The sequence below is a fragment of the Battus philenor genome, unplaced genomic scaffold (assembly GCF_028537555.1).
Source record: "Battus philenor isolate CCGP_79_NKW_IND1 unplaced genomic scaffold, ilBatPhil1.0.hap1 SCAF_20, whole genome shotgun sequence".
Classification (NCBI taxonomy): Eukaryota; Metazoa; Arthropoda; class Insecta; order Lepidoptera; family Papilionidae; genus Battus; species Battus philenor.
Window position 1 is genome coordinate 13,301,015 of NW_027181683.1, and position 21,516 is coordinate 13,322,530.

The window sequence follows — 21,516 nt, forward strand, 5'->3', positions numbered from 1 at the left end:
TTATCAAATCCATGGAATGCTGAGATGTAAAATCTCTACTTTCTTTACTCTCTTATTAATGCAAACAAAAATTCAACAGCTATATTATGTTTCAACGACATAAACACACTAAGCATAAAACTTACCTCAGATTCAGGGTCGAACTCAAATCCTTTACTACAAATCAGTGGTATTGGGACCCCGCCGGTGCACAAGTAAAACGCATCACATAAAGTTGGATGAGGAACATTCCCGTAGACACCCGGAGGGCAAATCGCAACTTCTGTTGTGGTTTCTACGTCTTTCATTGTTGATTCTTCGTCGCCTCTTGTCGTTTCTTCTGTTATTTTAACATTATTTACTGTTGTATAGATTTCTGGTGCATGGATATCAGTAGCAGCAGTCGCCTCGTCATTGATTCCGTCATTGGACGTTTTTGTTGTGACATCTGATTGTGAAGCAGTAGATGCTGATGTAGTCTGTGATTCGGTGTCAGAATCATCTGAAGTTCCGTTGTTGTCATTTGGAGTAGTTTCAATCATAACTGTAGTTTTTTCAGTTTGGTCCGAATACCCGTCAGTAGTCCTGTCTGTAGATTTAATGCCAAGTGTTGTAGCTTCATAGTTTCCAGTGGTAGATGTACCTAAACAATACCAAATTGAAAATTATTAATAAAATTAACTTATATATTATATATATTTATATGCTTGACTACTTACTCTTTAAAGCCGTGCATCCATTATCGCTTATCTGGACACAATCCTAAAAAAAATACCAGTTTAAGTAGAAATACACATAAAAGATTTAAAAAAATATATTTTTGGAACAGAATAGGAAAAGAGTGAATCCGTCGATGAACAAAAGTGACCGACTGCTTAGCGGACTAACAAGTTGAAGATGCAGTGAGTAGGTCATGTAGCGCGTAGAATAAATAGCCGCTGGAGCTTTAAGGGTGTGAAGTGGAGATCATCAACAGGCTAGCGTAGCGAATGACTTCTACCAGAAAAGACTACCATATTAAGGTACAAAAACGATAAATTTAAGCTTCCAACGGGTCTTAGTGGAAATCTGTTGAGAAGCCAATGTCAAAGTGTGGATATCCAATAGCTGAAATGATAATGTCGATGATGAGGCATACTCTCTTATTTTTTGAAAAGGCATAAGGAATAGAATAGCTCTACTTACACCTGACTTAGGATCGAACTCAAATCCGTTGCTACAGGGAAATTCTAAAGCAATGCCGCCGATGCACATGATGTACCAATCACATCGGCCAGGGTATGGTATGTTTCCATAAACATCATCTGGACATAAAGGTACAAATGGTGTTGTAGGCGACGGCGTGCTTGTGGTCGAAACATCATCGTTACTGGTCTGCGTAACTTCCGGTTTAGCAGAAGATTGTGATTCTCCGACGACTGTTGGTGGAATCCTAGACGTAGTTTCTTTAGTCTCAGTGATTGTAGTTTTCACCTCACTTGCAGTAGTTTTTGTTACAGTTTCTTCAGTAGAGTGTGTTATGTCATGTGTTGTACTTTGCTGATTGGAGGTTTGTTCTTCAGTTGACACCGTCCACAGTTTAGTAGTCTTATGATCTAATGTAGTTTCATTATCTTGTATTTCTTCTGTTGTCGTTTCGTTTTCTACTTCATCTGTTATAGACTTGAATGTAGTAGAAACCGGAAGTTTTGTGGACTCCTCGTTATTAATTGTTGTCTGCAAACCTTCGGTAGCTGTTGGAGGTTCTTTATCTGTTGTTGTTGAATCTTCTGCTGTAATACTTGATGCGTAAACAGTACTCGTTGGGTCACTAGCGCTGTCGGTACTTCCTTTAAGAGTTGTTGAGGAGTAATCTTCACTTGCACTCACCGTTGTAGATGACCCTGTGAAATTATTTTTATTATTGTTATTAATTTGGTGGAAAAATAATATTATTAATTCATTTTGTTCCAATTAAATTTGTTATTAACATGCATAAGTGAATCATATCAATCATTTTATGAATTCACATTCTATAATAGATTAATAACTTATTTTTACCATTCATAGCCGTACACCCATTGCCGCTTATTAGAACACAGTCCTGAAACAATTCATATTCAATAATACAATATAAAAATACAATAAATACAAAAAACAGGACAATACAAAATAGAATTAGATATCTGGTTCAATTTAGATTCGTGTCGCTGATATTACCGTTTACTTTAGTATTTTATAGATAAAAATTTGTTTGCCATAAAATGCACAGATTACATTATAAAAATCATATATATTGTGTGTGTTGTGATATATGATTTAATAACCTAATAGTTGTGTTAACTAATGTAGAAAACTTAGGTCAACGAATAATAAATTGTATATGGAAGCATTTATTTTTATTGTCAGCGAAAATGAAAATTGAATCAAGGTAAAAAATATCGTCAACGTCTCTATTCTTCAACTACATTTTTTTGATAATTTTTAAATCAAATTTGGCTGGTGTTTAAAATTGTAATTAAAATGAATCTTGTATAGCTATGAATTCGTTAAGCTCCTTTTAGAGCATATGATAACTCGGCTTCTGAAAAATTTCATAAGATCTACTTCACACTAATAAACTTTAACAAAAATTTTAATTGTACTTACCCCAACATGGGGGTCGAACTCGAACCCGTTGCTGCAAGTCAGTTCTATTGCGATCCCTCCGATGCACATGACGTACCAGTCGCAGCGTTCCGGATGAGGGATGTTCCCGCTCATACCACCGGGACACAAAGGCACATCCGGAATTGTGGGCATCAGCTTACTCGTGGTCGAAACAAAGCTCTCTGTGGTAATAGCATCGACAGTTGTTTGAGAGACTTCTGGTTTAGCGGTAGATTGTACTTCTCCAATCGTTGTAGGCTGCTTCACCGAAGTGGTTTCTCCGATCTCGGTGACTGTATTCTCAACTTGGCTAATAGTAGTTTTAGTTACAATTTCTGCAGTAGAAGGTTTAATTCCATCACTGGTGCTTTGCTGAAAATCAGTAGAAGTTGATTCTTCTGTTGTCATAGTCCAATAACCAGTAGTTTTATAATCTGGAGTAGTTTTTGAGGATTGCATTACTTCAGTTGAGGTGGTTTCTTTTATCGATCCATCAGTTGTAGATTTAGATGTTTGTGTAGTTGCAACCGGAACGGTGGTTAACTCCTTGTCGTCAATCGTGGTCTGCACATCGTCGGATGTAGTTGTAATTTCTTCAGTTGTTGTTGTTACTGTTGTTGTATCTTTTGCGGTTGTAGTCTTTACATCAACTTCAGTTCTCGGTGGATCGCTAGCACTGCTGGTACTTCCTGTTACGGCGGTTGATGTGTACTCTTCGCGTGTAGTAGCCGTGGGTGATGATCCTGAAAAGTATTAACAAAATTAACGTACATTCATAATTGAAGTTTATGCCAAAAGTTTATAAGTAATTATATATTTCATATCAGTGTTGCTAACAACATAATTTCACACACATTCAACAACCATTCATTTTAATCTTTATCTTTATTAACCTTACTAATCCATTAACAGACAAGTGTAAACTCTAGTTAACATAATCAATCTCTTACCCTGCATAGCCGTGCACCCACTGTCGCTTATCAGAACACAATCCTGAAAAGGAAAATTTTCAATGAATATTATCATAGTTACTTATCGGTGATAAAGTACCATAACAAATTATTACTCACTCCAACGTCAGGATCGAACTCGAACCCGTTGCTGCAAGTCAGTTCTATTGCGATCCCTCCAATGCACATGATGTACCAGTCACAGCGTTCGGGATGAGGGATGTTCCCGCTCATACCACCCGGACACAAAGGCACATCCGGAGTTGGGGGCATCGGCTTACTCGTGGTCGAGGCAAAGCTATCTGTGGTTATAGCATTGACAGTTGTTTGAGAAACGTCTGGTTTAGCGGTAGATTGTACTTCTCCAATCGTTGTAGGCAGCCTCTCCGACGTGGTTTCTCCGATCTCTGTTGAGGGTTTTACACCATCGGTGGTACTTGGCTGAAAATCATTAGAAGTTAATTCTTGCGTTGTCATTGTCCAATGGCCAGTAGTTTCACGATCTAAAGTAGTTTCTGATGGTTGCACTACTTCAGTTGTAGCGGTTTCTTTTATCGATGCATCAGTTGTAGTATTAGATGTCTGTGTGGTTGGAGCTGGTACTGTGGTAAACTCGTTGTTATCATTCGTTGTCTGCACATCTTGAGCAGTAGTGGTAATTTGTTCAGTTGTTATTATTGTTGTCGTTGTATCTCTTGCGGTTGTACTCGGTACATCAACTTCTGTACTAGATTGACTGCTAGAACTAGTTTCTGCCGTAGATGGTTTTATAACATCAGTTGTACTTTTCTCAGAGTCGGTTGAAGCTAATTCTTGTGTTGTCATAGTCCAATGACCTGTAGTTTCGTAACCAAGAGTAGTTTCTGAGGGAACAGTAGTAGACTCCTTGTCATCAATCGTGGTCTGCACATCTTCAGGAGTAGTTGTAATTTGCTCAGTTGTTGTTGTGGTTGTCGTTATATCTTTTGCACTTGTACTCGGTACATCAATTTCAGTGACCGGTGAGTTGCTAGCACTGCTGGTACTTCCTGGAAGAACTGTTGATGTGTAATCTTCGCGTGTACTATCCGTGGTTGAAGATCCTGTAAAATAATGACAAAATTAATTAACATTTTCAGTTAGATATTGTGGCAAAAGTTTATACCGAATCTTGCATATTCCTTTAAGTTTTGCTTACAATTAAATTTCACGAATCGTTAACAACCTTTCACCTAAATTATTATCTAAATCAATCTTTCTTATCTAATAACAGGAAGTGGAAAGTCTAATTAATATATATAATCAATCTCTTACCTTTCATAGCCGTGCATCCACTGTCGCTTATCAGAACACAATCCTGAAAAGGAATAAATTACCATGAATAGAACATTAGTTACTTATCGTGCATAAAGTATTTATTTAAATACAATTCCACTCACACCAACGTCAGGATCGAACTCAAACCCGTTGCTGCAAGTCAGTTCTATCGCGATCCCTCCGATGCACATGACGTACCAGTCGCAGCGTTCGGGATGAGGGATGTTCCCGCTCATACCACCCGGACACAAAGGCACATCCGGAGTTGGGGGCATCGGCTTACTCGTGGTCGAGGCAAAGCTATCTGTGGTTATAGCATCGACAGTTGTTTGAGAGACGTCTGGTCTAGCGGTAGATTGAACTTCTTCAATCGTTGCAGGCAGCCTCTCCGAAGTGGTTTCTCGGATCTCTGTGACTGTTTCTGCAGTAGAGGGTTTTACACCATCGGTGGTACTTTGCTGAAACTCAGTCGAAGTTGATTCTTGTGTTGTCATAGTCCAATGACCAGTTGTTTCATATCCTAGAGTAGTTTCTGTTGATTGGACTGCTTCAGTTGTGGTGGTTTCTTTTATCGATCCATCAGTTGTAGATTTAGATGTTTGTGTAGTTGCAACCGGAACTGTGGTAAATTCATTGTTATCATTCGTTGTCTGCACATCTTTAGCAGAAGTGGTAATTTGTTCAGTTGTTGTTGTTGTCGTTGTATCTCTTGCGGTTGTACTCGGTACATCAACTTCTGTACTAGATTGACTGCTAGAACTAGTTTCTGCCGTAGATGGTTTTATAACATCAGTTGTACTTTTCTCAGAGTCGGTTGAAGCTGATTCTTGTGTTGTCATAATCCAATGACCTGTAGTTTCGTAACCAAGAGTAGTTTCTGAGGGAACAGTAGTAGACTCCTTGTCATCAATCGTGGTCTGTACATCTTCAGGAGTTGTTGTAATTTGTTCAGTTTGTGTTGTTGTTGTCATTGTATCTCTTGCGGTTGTACTCGGTACATCAACTTCAATAGTCGGTGGGTAGGTAGTACTGCTGGTACTTCCTATAAGGGTTGTTGTTGTGTACTCGTCACTTGTACTGGCGGTAGTTGTTGATCCTGAAAGATAATGACTGAGTAAGTTTACACTTACAATTGGTGTTCCCGGTAAATTAATGTTAGAAATATTACATTTTCATTTATTAACAAAATTACCTACTAAGCATCGTTTCTAGAATCACTTTTATACTTTATAAGAAAAATACTAGAAGAGCCCTATTCCAAAGAAACTAAAAGCTAATTGAGCTCTTTTGTAATGACCTTCACCAACTTAATATAAAGCCACGATGGTTTTTAGCACACTATAGTCAGAGAAGAGGTCACAACAAACTTAGCCGGGTTCTTATTCGTCATCACTCACATAAATTTCCGAAACATAAACATTTGTAGATTTATTAATAATTATCTTCATTTTGATTTAAGTGAACACTTATGTACGACAAGAGGTAAATACCAATTTATGGGACGACAAAAATGGTCACGATTTTTTGTGATCACTTTTACAAAGTTATTTGTTCAGTAGTTTAAGCAATATGTTTCCAACACTTATTACCACAAAAAACATAAAAGTAACAAAAATTTTTATGACTTTTCTTTACTAAATTCTTTTTTATTACATTATAGCTAATTACTATTTCAACTAAATCTTTGTTTTTAATCAAACTTTCCTATTCATTAGTAAAAAAAATATAAAATTCTAATAAACATTTATAACTAGTCTCTTACCTTTCATAGCCGTGCACCCACTGTCGCTTATCAGAACACAATCCTGAAAAGTAATAAATTACCATGAATAGAATATTAGTTACTTATCCTTGATAAAGTATTTATTCAAATACAATTCTACTCACACCAACGACAGGATCGAACTCGAACCCGTTGCTGCAAGTCAGTTCTATCGCGATCCCTCCGATGCACATGACGTACCAGTCGCAGCGCTCCGGGTGAGGGATGTTCCCGCTCATACCACCCGGACACAAAGGCACATCCGGAGTTGTGGGCATCGGCTTACTCGTGGTCGAGACAAAGCTCTCTGTGGTTATAGCATCGACAGTTGTTTTAGAGACGTCTGGTTTAGCGGTAGATTGTACTTCTCCAATCGTTGTAGGCAGCCTCTCCGAAGTGGTTTCTCGGATCTCTGTGACTGTTTCTGCAGTAGAGGGTTTTACACCATCAGTGGTACTTTGATGAAACTCAGTCGAAGTTGATTCTTGTGTTGTCGTAGTCCAATGACCAGTAGTTTCATATCCTAGAGTAGTTTCTGATGGTTGCACTACTTCAGTTGTAGCGGTTTCTTTTATCGATCCATCAATTGTAGAACTAGATGTTTGTGTAGTTGCAGCCGGAACCGTAGTAAATTCATTGTTATCATTCGTTGTCTGCACATCTTTAGCAGTGGTGGTAACTTGTTCAGTTGTTGTTGTTGTTGTCGTTGTATCTCTTGCGGTTGTACTCGGTACATAAACTTCAGAACTAGGTTGACTGCTAGTACTGGTTTCCGCAATGGGTGGTTTTATTTCGTCAGTTGTGCTCGGCTTAGAGTCAGTTGAAGCGGATTCTTCTGTTGACATTGACCACTGCTCTGTAGTTTTTTGATAATCTGTAGTAGTTTCTGAAGGTTGAATTGCTTCAGCTGTTGTAGTTTCCTTTGTGGAAATATCTGTTGTAGACTTGGAAGTTTGTGTAGTTGTAACTTGAACTGTGGTAGATTCCTCGTAATCAATCGTGGTCTGCACATCTTCAGGAGTAGTTATAATTTGCTCAGTTGTTGTTGTGGTTGTCGTTGTATCTTTTGCACTTGTACTCGGTACATCAATTTCAGTGACCGGTGAGTTGCTAGCACTGCTGGTACTTCCTGGAAGAGCTGTTGATGTGTACTCTTCGCGAGTACTATCCGTGGTTGAGGATCCTGCAAAATAATGACGAAATTAATTAACATTCTCAGTTGGATATTGTGGCAAAAGTTTATACCAAATCTTGCATATTCCTTTAAGTTTTGCTTACAATTAAATTCCACAAATCGTTAACAACCATCCACCTTAATTATTATCTAAAACAATCTTTCTTATCTATTAACAGGAAAATGGAAAGTATAATTAATATATATAATCAATCTCTTACCTTTCATAGCTGTGCACCCACTGTCGCTTATCAGAACACAATCCTGAAAAGGAATAAATTACCATAAATGGAACATAAGTACATAGTAAATATTAGTACTTATCGTTGAAAAAGTATTTATTTAAATACAATTCTACTCACACCAACGTCAGGATCGAACTCAAACCCGTTGCTGCAAGTCAGTTCTATCGCGATCCCTCCGATACACATGATGTACCAGTCGCAGCGCTCCGGGTGGGGGATGTTCCCGCTCATACCACCCGGACACAAAGGCACATCCGGAGTTGTGGGCATCGGCTTACTCGTGGTCGAGACAAAGCTCTCTGTGGTTATAGCATTGACAGTTGTTTGAGAGACGTCTGGTCTAGCGGTAGATTGAACTTCTCCAGTCGTTGTAGGCAGCCTCTCCGAAGTGGTTTCTCCGATCTCTGTGACCGTACTTTCCACCTGACTTGTTGTAGTTTTTGTTGCAGTTTCTGCAGTAGAGGGTGTTATTCCATCACTGGTACTTTGTTGAAAATCAGTAGAAGTTGATTCTTGCGTTGTCATAGTCCAATGGCCAGTAGTTTCATATCCTAGAGTAGTTTCTGATGGTTGCACTACTTCAGTTGTGGTGGTTTCTTTTATCAATCCATCAGTTGTAGCATTAGATGTTTGTGTAGTTGTAACCGGAACTGTGGTAAAGTCGTTGTTATCATTCGTTGTCTGCACATCTTTAGAAGTGGTGGTAATTTGTTCAGTTGTTGTTGTTGTTGTTGTCGTTGTATCTCTTGCGGTTGTAGTCGTTACATCAACTTCTGTACTAGATTGACTACTGGAACTAGTTTCTGCCGTAGATGGTTTTATAACATCAGTTGTACTTTTCTCAGAGTCGGTTGAAGCTGATTCTTGCGTTGTCATAGTCCAATGACCTGTAGTTTCGTAACCAAGAGTAGTTTCTGAGGGAACAGTAGTAGACTCCTTGTCATCAATCGTGGTCTGCACATCTTCAGGAGTAGTTGTAATTTGCTCAGTTGTTGTTGTGGTTGTCGTTGTATCTTTTGCACTTGTACTCGGTACATCAATTTCAGTGACCGGTGAGTTGCTAGCACTGCTGGTACTTCCTGGAAGAGCTGTTGATGTGTACTCTTCGCGTGTACTATCCGTGGTTGAGGATCCTGTAAAATAATGACAAAATAATTACACTTAATAACAACCCAAAAATATCTTGTTTGATGATTACACTTTCTAAAGCAGTTTTTCTGTTGATTACAAATCTGAAAACGGTTTTTCTCTATCACGTCAGGTTTTTAAGATATTAACATAAACATACGTTTTTTAATCCCTTATTGGTCAAGCTGAACTGCTAGGTTCAAGTCTGAAAGAGTTTAATTTGCTATCACCAGGTACAAGAACTTCACAATTTCGACACAGACACATAGAACTCGTGCAGTTCTTTGCAATGAGTGACAATATGTACTACCGGACTGACATCCAAGGTCTTATGTCAAGCCTCGGTGTAGAACATAAGACTGAAGCATGGCGTCTATTTATTGATTCCTCCAAGGCAAGTTTGAAGGCTGTATTATTACACTATGGAAACATGTATGCATCAGTACCAGTTGGTTATCCTACTCATCTAAAAGAGACGTACGAAACCATGTCGCTACTTCTTGAAAAAATTTACTATCGCGATTACAATTGGAGTATGTATGGTGATTTAAAAGTGATCACTATTCTCATGGGAATGCAGACAGGGTACACCAAGTACTGCTGCTTTATCTGCAAGTAGGACAGCAAAAATAGGAAGCACCACTATATAAATAAGAATTGGCCCATTAGAGATAAAATGGAGCCAGGTAGTAAAAACGTCCTGCGTGTGCCATTGATTGAGCGTGAAAACAGTTATTATGCCTCCACTTCATATAAAGCTGGGGCTCATGAAAAACTTCGTGAAGGCACTAGACAAAAACTCAGATGCTTTTCGGTACCTATGCAACAAGTTTCCAGAGTTGAGTTATGCGAAAGTGAAAGAAGGTGTATTCATAGGTCAACAAATAAGGAAGATCATAGCAGACAGTCGCTTCGAAGATTTACTCAGCAGAAATGAAAAAAAGCATGGTTGGCATTTAAGTCTGTTGTAGCTAATTTCCTTGGAAATAATAAATCTCCTGACTATGTAAATATTGTGCAGAAGTGCATTAGCGCGTTCAAGTTAATGGGTTGTAACATGTCCCTCAAGATTCATCTCCTCGACTCACATCTCGACTTCTTTCCGGAAAACCTAGGTTCTGTTAGTGATGAACATGGTGAACGTTTTCATCAGGACATCTCGGTGATGGAGTCACGCTATCAAGGCCGATGGAGTGCAGCAATGTTAGCCAACTATTGCTGGATGCTTCAGCGCAACATGCCAAATTGTCAGAACAAACGCAAGTCTACAGCCAAGAAATTCAAACCAAACTAACTTTTAATTTAAGGAACTTTACGTAATACCTATGTATTTTCCAAGTGCATTATATCTTAAACTATGTGTATTTATGTTAAGTATTACTCTATTCAGCGATATGTGCTCTACTATAACTAGCCTGCGAGTTGTTTGCTTTGATACAATATTAAGCATATATAAATGGTCAATGCCAAATATCTCAACAACGGTGGGTGATAGAGACAAACGGTTTCTATATTTGTAATCAGCATGTCTTACTTGTCTTAAAACAAGTGTAGGTTTCCAAGACATTTTTCGAAAGTTTTTTTGTTGATCAGCGTTACCATTCTCAGTAAGATATTGTTGGAAAAGTTTATACCAAATCTTGCATATTCCTTTGAGTTTTGCTTACAATTAAATTCCATAAATCGTCAACAACCACTCACCTAAATTATTATCGAAAACAATCTTTTTTATTTATTAACAAGAAAATGGAAAGTCTAATTATTATATATATAATCAATCTCTTACCTTTCATAGCCGTGCACCCACTGTCGCTTATCAGAACACAATCCTGAAAAGGAATAAATTACAGTGAATAGAACATTAGTTACTTATCGTTGATAAAGTATTTATTTAAATACAATTCCACTCACACCAACGTCAGGATCGAACTCGAACCCGTTGCTGCAAGTCAGTTCTATCGCGATCCCTCCGATGCACATGATGTACCAGTCGCAGCGTTCGGGATGAGGGATGTTCCCGCTCATACCACCGGGACACAAAGGCACATCCGGAGTGGGCATCGGCTTACTCGTGGTCGAGACAAAGCTCTCTGTGGTTATAACATCGACAGTTGTTTGAGAGACGTCTGGTTTAGCGGTAGATTGAACTTCTCCAGTCGTTGTAGGCAGCCTCTCCGAAGTGGTTTCTCCGATCTCTGTGACCGTACTTTCCACCTGACTTGTTGTAGTTTTTGTTGCAGTTTCTGCAGTAGAGGGTGTTATTCCATCACTGGTACTTTGCTGAAAATCAGTAGAAGTTGATTCTTGTGTTGTCATTGTCCAATGGCCAGTAGTTTCATATCCTAGAGTAGTTTCCGATGGGTGCACTACTTCAGTTGTGGCGGTTTCTTTTATCGATCCATCAGTTGTAGATTTAGATGTTTGTGTAGTTGCAACCGGAATTGTGGTAAACTCGTTGTTATCATTCGTTGTCTGCACATCTTTAGCAGTAGTGGTAATTTGTTCAGTTGTTGTTGTATCTCTTGCGGTTGTAGTCATTACATCAGTTTCTGCAGTGGATGGTTTTATAACATCAGTAGTACTTTTCTCAGAGTCAGTTGAAGCTGATTCTTGTGTTGTCATAGTCCAATGACCTGTAGTTTCGTAACCAAGAGTAGTTTCTGAGGGAACAGTAGTAGACTCCTTGTCATCAATCGTGGTCTGCACATCTTCAGGAGTAGTTGTAATTTGCTCAGTTGTTGTTGTGGTTGTCGTTGTATCTATTGCGGTTGTAGTCATTACATCAACTTCTGTACTAGATTGACTGCTGGAACTAGTTTCTGCAGTGGATGGTTTTATAACATCAGTTGTACTTTTCTCAGAGTCGGTTGAAGCTGATTCTTGTGTTGTCATAGTCCAATGACCTGTAGTTTCGTAATCAAGAGTAGTTTCTGAGGGAACAGTAGTAGACTCCTTGTCATCAATCGTGGTCTGCACATCTTCAGGAGTAGTTGTAATTTGCTCAGTTGTTGTTGTGGTTGTCGTTGTATCTTTTGCACTTGTACTCGGTACATCAATTTCAGTGACCGGTGAGTTGCTAGCACTGCTGGTACTTCCTGGAAGAGCTGTTGATGTGTACTCTTCGCGTGTACTATCCGTGGTTGAGGATCCTGTAAAATAATGACAAAATTAATTAACGTCAGTTAGATATTGTGGCAAAAGTTTATACCAAATCATGCATATTCCTTTGAATTTTGCGTACAATTTAATTTGTGGGAGTCGTATATATACTGATGTGATGTCTGAATGAATAATAGGTGTAAGATTTTGTGGGCGAGCGTAGCCGACGGGCGAACTTAGTGTGCCGAATTAGTGCAGCGGGCACATGCACGCACCGGTGACGCGGGCGCAGACCTTTTGTTACTTTTGTTTCTTTTGTTTCTTTTGCGCCTTTGTTCTATTGCCCGCTTTCACTCGGTCGCAAAGCACATTGCGCCCCAGAGTCCTACGACGAATGCACGTCCTTTTTCCTCGCACTCAAGCGCTTATAAAAATTTGTTCGTGTGTTAAATAAATTGATAAAGTGTTACAAACGTCTTTTAATAAGACGCTAACCCTTTAAATTCCACAAATCGTCAACAACCACCCACCTAAATTATTATCGAAAACTATCTTTCTTATCTATTAACAGGAAAATGGAAAGTCTAATTAATATATATAATCAATTTCTTACCTTTCATAGCCGTGCATCCACTGTCGCTTATCAGAACACAATCCTGAAAAGGAGTAAATTACCATTAATAGCATATTAGTTACTTGTCGTTGATAAAGTATTTATTTAAATACAATTCTACTCACACCAACGTCAGGATCGAACTCGAACCCGTTGCTGCAAGTCAGTTCTATCGCGATCCCTCCGATGCACATGATGTACCAATCGCATCGTTCGGGATGAGGGATGTTCCCGCTCATACCACCCGGACACAAAGGCACATCCGGAGTTGTGGGCATCGGCTTACTCGTGGTCGAGACAAAGCTCTCTGTGGTTATAGCATCGACAGTTGTTTGAGAGACGTCTGGTTTAGCGGTAGATTGTACTTCTCCAATCGTTGTAGGCAGCCTCTCCGAAGTGGTTTCTCCGATCTCTGTGACTGTACTTTCCACCTGACTTGTTGTAGTTTTTGTTGCAGTTTCTGCAGTAGAAGGTGTTATTCCATCACTGGTACTTGGCTGAAAATCAGTAGAAGTTGATTCTTGCGTTGTCATAGTCCAATGGCCAGTAGTTTCATATCCTAGAGTAGTTTCTGATGGTTGCACTACTTCAGTTGTGGTGGTTTCTTTTATCGATCCATCAGTTGTGGATTTAGATGTTTGTGTGGTTGGAGCCGGTACTGTGGTAAACTCGTTGTTATCATTCGTTGTCTGCACATCTTCAGCAGTAGTGGTAATTTGTTCAGTTGTTGTTGTTGTCGTTGTATCTCTTGCGGTTGCAGTCGTTACATCTGCTTCTGTACTAGATTGACTACTGGAACTAGTTTCTGCAGTGGATGGTGGTATAGCATCAGTTGTACTTTTCTCAGAGTCAGTTGAAGCTGATTCTTGTGTTGTCATAGTCCAATGACCTGTAGTTTCGTAATCAACAGTAGTTTCTGAGGGAACAGTAGTAGACTCCTTGTCATCAATCGTGGTCTGCACATCTTCAGGAGTAGTTGTAATTTGCTCAGTTGTTGTTATGGTTGTCGTTATATCCTTTGCACTTGTACTCGGTACATCAATTTCAGTGACCGGTGAGTTGCTAGCACTGCTGGTACTTCCTGGAAGAGCTGTTGATGTGTACTCTTCGCGTGTACTATCCGTGGTTGAGGATCCTGTAAAATAATGACAAAATAATTACACTTAATAACAACCCAAAAATATCTTGTTTGATGATTACACTTTCTAAAGCAGTTTTTCTGTTGATTACAAATCTGAAAACGGTTTTTCTCTATCACGTCAGGTTTTTAAGATATTAACATAAACATACGTTTTTTAATCCCTTATTGGTCAAGCTGAACTGCTAGGTTCACGTCTGAAAGAGTTTAATTTGCTATCACCAGGTACAAGAACTTCACAATTTCGACACAGACACATAGAACTCGTGCAGTTCTTTGCAATGAGTGACAATATGTACTACCGGACTGACATCCAAGGTCTTATGTCAAGCCTCGGTGTAGAACATAAGACTGAAGCATGGCGTCTATTTATTGATTCCTCCAAGGCAAGTTTGAAGGCTGTATTATTACACTATGGAAACATGTATGCATCAGTACCAGTTGGTTATCCTACTCATCTAAAAGAGACGTACGAAACCATGTCGCTACTTATTGAAAAAATTTACTATCGCGATTACAATTGGAGTATGTATGGTGATTTAAAAGTGATCACTATTCTCATGGGAATGCAGACAGGGTACACCAAGTACTGCTGCTTTATCTGCAAGTAGGACAGCAAAAATAGGAAGCACCACTATATAAATAAGAATTGGCCCATTAGAGATAAAATGGAGCCAGGTAGTAAAAACGTCCTGCGTGTGCCATTGGTTGAGCGTGAAAACAGTTATTATGCCTCCACTTCATATAAAGCTGGGGCTCATGAAAAACTTCGTGAAGGCACTAGACAAAAACTCAGATGCTTTTCGGTACCTATGCAACAAGTTTCCAGAGTTGAGTTATGCGAAAGTGAAAGAAGGTGTATTCATAGGTCAACAAATAAGGAAGATCATAGCAGACAGTCACTTCGAAGATTTACTCAGCAGAACTGAAAAAAGCATGGTTGGCATTTAAGTCTGTTGTAGCTAATTTCCTTGGAAATAATAAATCTCCTGACTATGTAAATATTGTGCAGAAGTGCATTAGTGCGTACAAGTTAATGGGTTGTAACATGTCCCTCAAGATTCATCTCCTCGACTCACATCTCGACTTCTTTCCGGAAAACCTAGGTTCTGTTAGTGATGAACATGGTGAACGTTTCCATCAGGACATCTCGATGATGGAGTCACGCTATCAAGGCCGATGGAGTGCAGCAATGTTAGCCAACTATTGCTGGATGCTTCAGCGCAATATGCCAAATTGTCAGCACAAACGCAAGTCTACAGCCAAGAAATTCAAACTAAACTAACTTTTAATTTAAGGAACTTCACGTAATACCTATGTATTTTACAAGTGCATTATATCTTAAACTATGTGTATTTATGTTAAGTAGTACTTTATTCAGCGATATGTGCTCTACTGTAACTTGCCTGCGAGTTGTTTGCTTTGATACAATATTAAACATATATAAATGGTCAATGCCAAATATCTCAACAACGGTGGGTGATAGAGACAAACGGTTTCTATATTTATAATTAGCATGTCTTACTTGTCTTAAAACAAGTGTTGGTTTCCAAGATATTTTCCGAAAGTTTTTTTGTTGATCAGTGTTACCATTCTCAGTAAGATATTGTTGGAAAAGTTTATACCAAAACTTGCATATTCCTTTGAATTTTGCTTACAATTAAATTCCACAAATCGTCAACAACCACTCACCTAAATTATTATCGAAAACAATCTTTTTTATTTATTAACAAGAAAATGGAAAGTCTAATTAATATATATATATAATCAATCTCTTACCTTTCATAGCCGTGCACCCACTGTCGCTTATCAGAACACAATCCTGAAAAGGAGTAAATTACCATGAATAGAACATTAGTTACTTATCGTGCATAAAGTATTTATTTAAATACAATTCTACTCACACCAACGTCAGGATCGAATTCGAACCCGTTGCTGCAAGTCAGTTCTATCGCGATCCCTCCGATGCACATGACGTACCAGTCGCAGCGCTCCGGGTGAGGGATGTTCCCGCTCATACCACCCGGACACAAAGGCACATCCGGAGTTGTGGGCATCGGCTTACTCGTGGTCGAGACAAAGCTCTCTGTGGTTATAGCATCGACAGTTGTTTGAGAGACGTCTGGTTTAGCGGTAGATTGTACTTCTCCAGTCGTTGTAGGCAGCCTCTCCGAAGTGGTTTCTCCGATCTCTGTGACTGTACTTTCCACCTGACTTGTTGTAGTTTTTGTTGCAGTTTCTGCAGTAGAAGGTGTTATCCCATCACTGGTACTTGGCTGAAAATCAGTAGAAGTTGATTCTTGTGTTGTCATTGTCCAATGGCCAGTAGTTTCATATCCTAGAGTAGTTTCTGATGGTTGCACTACTTCAGTTGTGGCGGTTTCTTTTATCGATCCATCAGTTGTAGATTTAGATGTTTGTGTAGTTGCAACCGGAACTGTGGTAAACTCGATGTTATCATCCGTTGTCTGCACATCTTTAGCAGTAGTGGTGATTTGTTCAGTTGTTGTTGTTGTTGTTGTATCTCTTGCGGTTGCAGTCGTTACATCAACTTCTGTACTAGTTTGACTGCTAGAACTAGTTTCTGCAGTGGATAGTTTTATATCATCAGTTGTACTTTTCTCAGAGTCAGTTGAAGCTGATTCTTGTGTTGTCATAGTCCAATGACCTGTAGTTTCGTAACCAAGAGTAGTTTCTGAGGGAACAGTAGTAGACTCCTTGTCATCAATCGTGGTCTGCACATCTTCAGGAGTAGTTGTAATTTGCTCAGTTGTCGTTATGGTTGTCGTTGTATCTTTTGCACTTGTACTCGGTACATCAATATCAGTGACCGGTGAGTTGCTACCACTGCTGGTACTTCCTGGAAGAGCTGTTGATGTGTACTCTTCGCGTGTACTATCCGTGGTTGAGGATCCTGTAAAATAATGACATAATTAATTAACATTGTCAGTTAAATATTGTGGCAAAAGTTTATACCAAATCTTGCATATTCCTTTAAGTTTTGTTTGCAATTAAATTCCACAAATCGTTAACAACCTTTCACCTAAATTATTATCTAAATCAATCTTTCTTATCTAATAACAGGAAGTGGAAAGTCTAATTAATATATATAATCAATCTCTTACCTTTCATTGCCGTGCACCCACTGTCGCTTATTAGAACACAATCCTGGAAAGTAATAAATTACCGTGAATAGAACATTAGTTACTTGTCGTTGATAAAGTATTTATTGAAATACAATTCTACTCACACCAACGTCAGGATCGAACTCGAACCCGTTGCTGCAAGTCAGTTCTATCCCGATCCCTCCGATGCACATTATGTACCAGTCGCAGCGCTCCGGGTGAGGGATGTTCCCGCTCATACCACCCGGACACAAAGGCACATCCGGAGTTGTGGGCATCGGCTTACTCGTGGTCGAGACAAAGCTCTCTGTGGTTATAGCATCGACAGTTATTTGAGAGACGTCTGGTTTAGCGGTAGATTGTACTTCTCCAGTCGTTGTAGGCAGCCTCTCCGAAGTGGTTTCTCCGATCTCTGTGACTGTACTTTCCACCTGACTTGTTGTAGTTTTTGTTGCAGTTTCTGCAGTAGAAGGTGTTATCCCATCACTGGTACTTGGCTGAAAATCAGTAGAAGTTGATTCTTGTGTTGTCATTGTCCAATGGCCAGTAGTTTCATATCCTAGAGTAGTTTCTGATGGTTGCACTACTTCAGTTGTGGCGGTTTCTTTTATCGATCCATCAGTTGTAGATTTAGATGTTTGTGTAGTTGCAGCCGGAACTGTGGTAAACTCGATGTTATCATCCGTTGTCTGCACATCTTTAGCAGTAGTGGTGATTTGTTCAGTTGTTGTTGTTGTTGTTGTATCTCTTGCGGTTGCAGTCGTTACATCAACTTCTGTACTAGTTTGACTGCTAGAACTAGTTTCTGCAGTGGATAGTTTTATATCATCAGTTGTACTTTTCTCAGAGTCAGTTGAAGCTGATTCTTGTGTTGTCATAGTCCAATGACCTGTAGTTTCGTAATCAAGAGTAGTTTCTGAGGGAACAGTAGTAGACTCCTTGTCTTTAATCGTGGTCTGCACATCTTCAGGAGTAGTTGTAATTTGCTCAGTTGTTGTTGTGGTTGTCGTTGTATCTTTTGCACTTGTACTCGGTACATCAATTTCAGTAACCGGTGAGTGGCTACCACTGCTGGTACTTCCTGGAAGAGCTGTTGATGTGTACTCTTCCCGTGTACTATCCGTGGTTGAGGTACCTGTAAAATAATGACATAATTAATTAACATTTTCAGGTAGATACTTGGCAAAAGTTTATACCAAATCTTGCATATGTAGTGATCTCACTATCACTAGTCACTTTATTTAAATTGTTTTTTATCAAAATTGTTGTTTGCCAAAATTTATATTTACATTTATTTACAATATCTTGTGTAACCTAGTCATTTGTACAACTTAAACTAATAAATAGATAAATATTATAAAATATGAAAAACATTGTAAACTTACTTAAATTCATTTCAACTATATTTACTTGTAATTGTTTATGTGTATTTAATAAATAAATATTCGAGGTTCAAACTGACAAATCGACTTTGTACGCAACATTTATTTTAGTAGTCTAGCTGCGACATTTGCTTGCCGGCCGGCTATGTAGGTCACGGCCCGCCGTCGCCCGCGCAGCCCCTGCTCACTCTGTGCGGCGGCTGCGCCGGCGCGGGAGCCAGTCTCGGTACTACCATGACGCGGAGCGCATGTCAGTTTGCCCCTCAACTTTCTCGCATAAAAACGTTGTTTTGTTGGTTTTAGTATAAGTTTTCCCATTCTGCCCTCGCACCTTCTATTCTTCTAAAAAGCTTTGCTACGTACCCACGCAGCCATGCTTTACATATTTCTTTGAGTTTTGCTTACAATTAAATTTCACAAATTGTCAACAACCACCCACCTAAATTATTATCGAAAACAATATTTCTTATCTATTAACAGGAAAATGGAAAGTCTAATTAATATATATAATCAATCTCTTACCTTTCATAGCCGTGCACCCACTGTCGCTTATCAGAACACAATCCTGAAAAGGAATAAATTACCATGAATAGCATATTAGTTACTTATCGTTGATAAAGTATTTATTAAAATACAATTCTACTCACTCCAACGTCAGGATCGAACTCGAACCCGTTGCTGCAAGTCAGTTCTATCGCGATCCCTCCGATGCACATGATGTACCAGTCGCAGCGTTCGGGATGAGGGATGTTCCCGCTCATACCACCCGGACACAATGACACGTCTGGAGTTGTGGGCATCGGCTTACTCGTGGTCGAGACAAAGCTCTCTGTGGTTATAGCATCGACAGTTGTTTGAGAGACGTCTGGTTTAGCGGTAGATTGTACTTCTCCAGTCGTTGTAGGCAGCCTCTCCGAAGTGGTTTCTCCGATCTCTGTGACTGTACTTTCCACCTGACTTGTTGTAGTTTTTGTTGCAGTTTCTGCAGTAGAAGGTGTTATCCCATCACTGGTACTTGGCTGATAATCAGTAGAAGTTGATTCTTGTGTTGTCATAGTCCAATGGCCAGTAGTTTCATATCCTAGAGTAGTTTCTGATGGTTGCACTACTTCAGTTGTGGTGGTTTCTTTTATCGATCCATCAGTTGTGGATTTAGATGTTTGTGTGGTTGGAGCCGGTACTGTGGTAAACTCGTTGTTATCATTCGTTGTCTGCACATCTTCAGCAGTAGTGGTAATTTGTTCAGTTGTTGTTGTTGTCGTTGTATCTCTTGCGGTTGCAGTCGTTACATCTGCTTCTGTACTAGATTGACTACTGGAACTAGTTTCTGCAGTGGATGGTGGTATAGCATCAGTTGTACTTTTCTCAGAGTCGGTTGAAGCTGATTCTTGTGTTGTCATAGTCCAATGACCTGTAGTTTGGTAATCAAGAGTAGTTTCTGAGGGAACAGTAGTAGACTCCTTGTCATCAATCGTGGTCTGCACATCTTCAGCAGTAGTGGTAACTTGTTCAGTTGTTGTTGTTGTTGTCGTTGTATCTCTTGCGGTTGTACTCGGTACATCAACTTCGACACTCGGTGGGTCGCTTGCACTGCTGGTACTATCTCTAAGAGTTGTTGGTGTATACTCTTCGCTTGTACTCGATGTAGTTGTTGACCCTATAAAAGATTAGAAATTTACATTAACCAATTTGTTTTAGTTTTATTTCAGTTCTTTCATTTGAAACCTTTAACTAGTTATGGCATATTTACCTTTAGAAGCGGTGCAGCCATGGTCTGATATCAAAACACAGTACTGCGGAGTAAAATAAATTTATTGGTATTGTGTAAACAAACAATTTTTGTGCGTATAAATCTACTTTTTTATTAATTAGGTAAAGGGTTAGTTTTAGACTCACTTGAGTTTCTGGATCATACTCGTATCCTTCACTGCAGAACAGTTGGACAGGCACGCCGCCAACGCACATGTAAAACGAATTACAAAGTTCCGGATGAGGAAAGTTTTCAAAACTTCCCGGGGGACATTGCACGTCTAAAGGCCGGTTTGTGGTCGTATGCACTTGTTCAGTTGTCACCTAAAATGTAAAAGCTCGGGGTGGTACTTGCCACGTATAATTCTAACAAAAGTTTTAAGCGTGGTCTAACTTTTGGCAAAAATTAATTCAAAAGAATAAGCGATATGTTCACTTGCATCTTGGAAGAAATTGGTTTGCGTATTTATTTTAACATTTTATTGATAAGCCTGCTGATTGTTATGGAAAAGACAAGAACATCTGCATTAATGCTATGCTCAATATCTTTATTATACTTGTAAACGCCGTTTTACGACACAGGTAATATACAATAATTGCAATGATTCAAATTCAGCATCAAAGGATTGTAACTAGATGGATAATTTTCTAATGAAGCAATATGAGTTGAAATTTGCAGTCGTTAAAAATACGACGCGCTGTTGTATTAAAATGTAGATCACGCCTGCTGTAAGGCTACATATATTTTAAGCTTTACTCCAACAATATTAATTGTAGTTAAATCGCAGAATAAGAAATGATGCATTGTCAAAGATGGTTACAAATGTTTAGCTGTGTTGTACCGTAATATTCGTTTTCAGAAAAAGGGTTTTCAATTTTCAACCTCGCTGATGTGATTTTGAATTCATGTGACAATAAGAATTGTATTTGTCTATCTTACTTACGTCTGTCATTGTGTAATGGTCTGTTGCAGAAGTTTCGAAATCAGATTCATTGCCGGGATAAATCATGTCTTTCTCGGTCGTGGTGTAGTATTCTGTTGTTGATTGCTCATAGTCACTGCTAGTACTGCTCGTGTTTGGCGTAGACACCACCTGTGCGGGTTCTACTGTATAGCCTGTGGTGTAGATTTCCTCGGAATCAGACGTGTTATCTGTTTCGTCAATGTGTTGAGTTGTTAGATTTTCACCGACAGCAGTCGTGTATATTACAGTATAGTTTGCAGTTGTATTTATATCCATTGTGTTG

The 21,516-nt window shown here is 39.1% G+C and overlaps 1 protein-coding gene across 1 annotated transcript in view; it reads right to left on the reverse strand.

The window, feature by feature from the left end:
* Positions 1–21,516, reverse strand: part of LOC137923056 (serine-rich adhesin for platelets-like) — a 44,496-nt gene that overhangs the window by 4,661 nt on the left and 18,319 nt on the right. The window contains exons 5-29 of the mRNA XM_068766178.1: positions 20,416–20,592; positions 20,270–20,312; positions 19,167–20,176; positions 19,042–19,084; positions 17,263–18,272; positions 17,138–17,180; positions 15,917–16,926; positions 15,792–15,834; positions 13,000–14,009; positions 12,875–12,917; positions 11,074–12,311; positions 10,949–10,991; positions 8,152–9,167; positions 8,011–8,053; positions 6,741–7,798; positions 6,616–6,658; positions 4,976–5,949; positions 4,851–4,893; positions 3,678–4,639; positions 3,558–3,600; positions 2,608–3,350; positions 2,020–2,062; positions 1,165–1,862; positions 699–741; positions 126–622 (exon numbers count right to left, since the gene is read on the reverse strand). Coding sequence (XP_068622279.1) covers positions 126–622; positions 699–741; positions 1,165–1,862; positions 2,020–2,062; positions 2,608–3,350; positions 3,558–3,600; positions 3,678–4,639; positions 4,851–4,893; positions 4,976–5,949; positions 6,616–6,658; positions 6,741–7,798; positions 8,011–8,053; positions 8,152–9,167; positions 10,949–10,991; positions 11,074–12,311; positions 12,875–12,917; positions 13,000–14,009; positions 15,792–15,834; positions 15,917–16,926; positions 17,138–17,180; positions 17,263–18,272; positions 19,042–19,084; positions 19,167–20,176; positions 20,270–20,312; positions 20,416–20,592 — 11,919 coding nt within the window. The remainder of the gene's footprint in view (positions 1–125; positions 623–698; positions 742–1,164; positions 1,863–2,019; positions 2,063–2,607; positions 3,351–3,557; positions 3,601–3,677; positions 4,640–4,850; positions 4,894–4,975; positions 5,950–6,615; positions 6,659–6,740; positions 7,799–8,010; positions 8,054–8,151; positions 9,168–10,948; positions 10,992–11,073; positions 12,312–12,874; positions 12,918–12,999; positions 14,010–15,791; positions 15,835–15,916; positions 16,927–17,137; positions 17,181–17,262; positions 18,273–19,041; positions 19,085–19,166; positions 20,177–20,269; positions 20,313–20,415; positions 20,593–21,516) is intronic.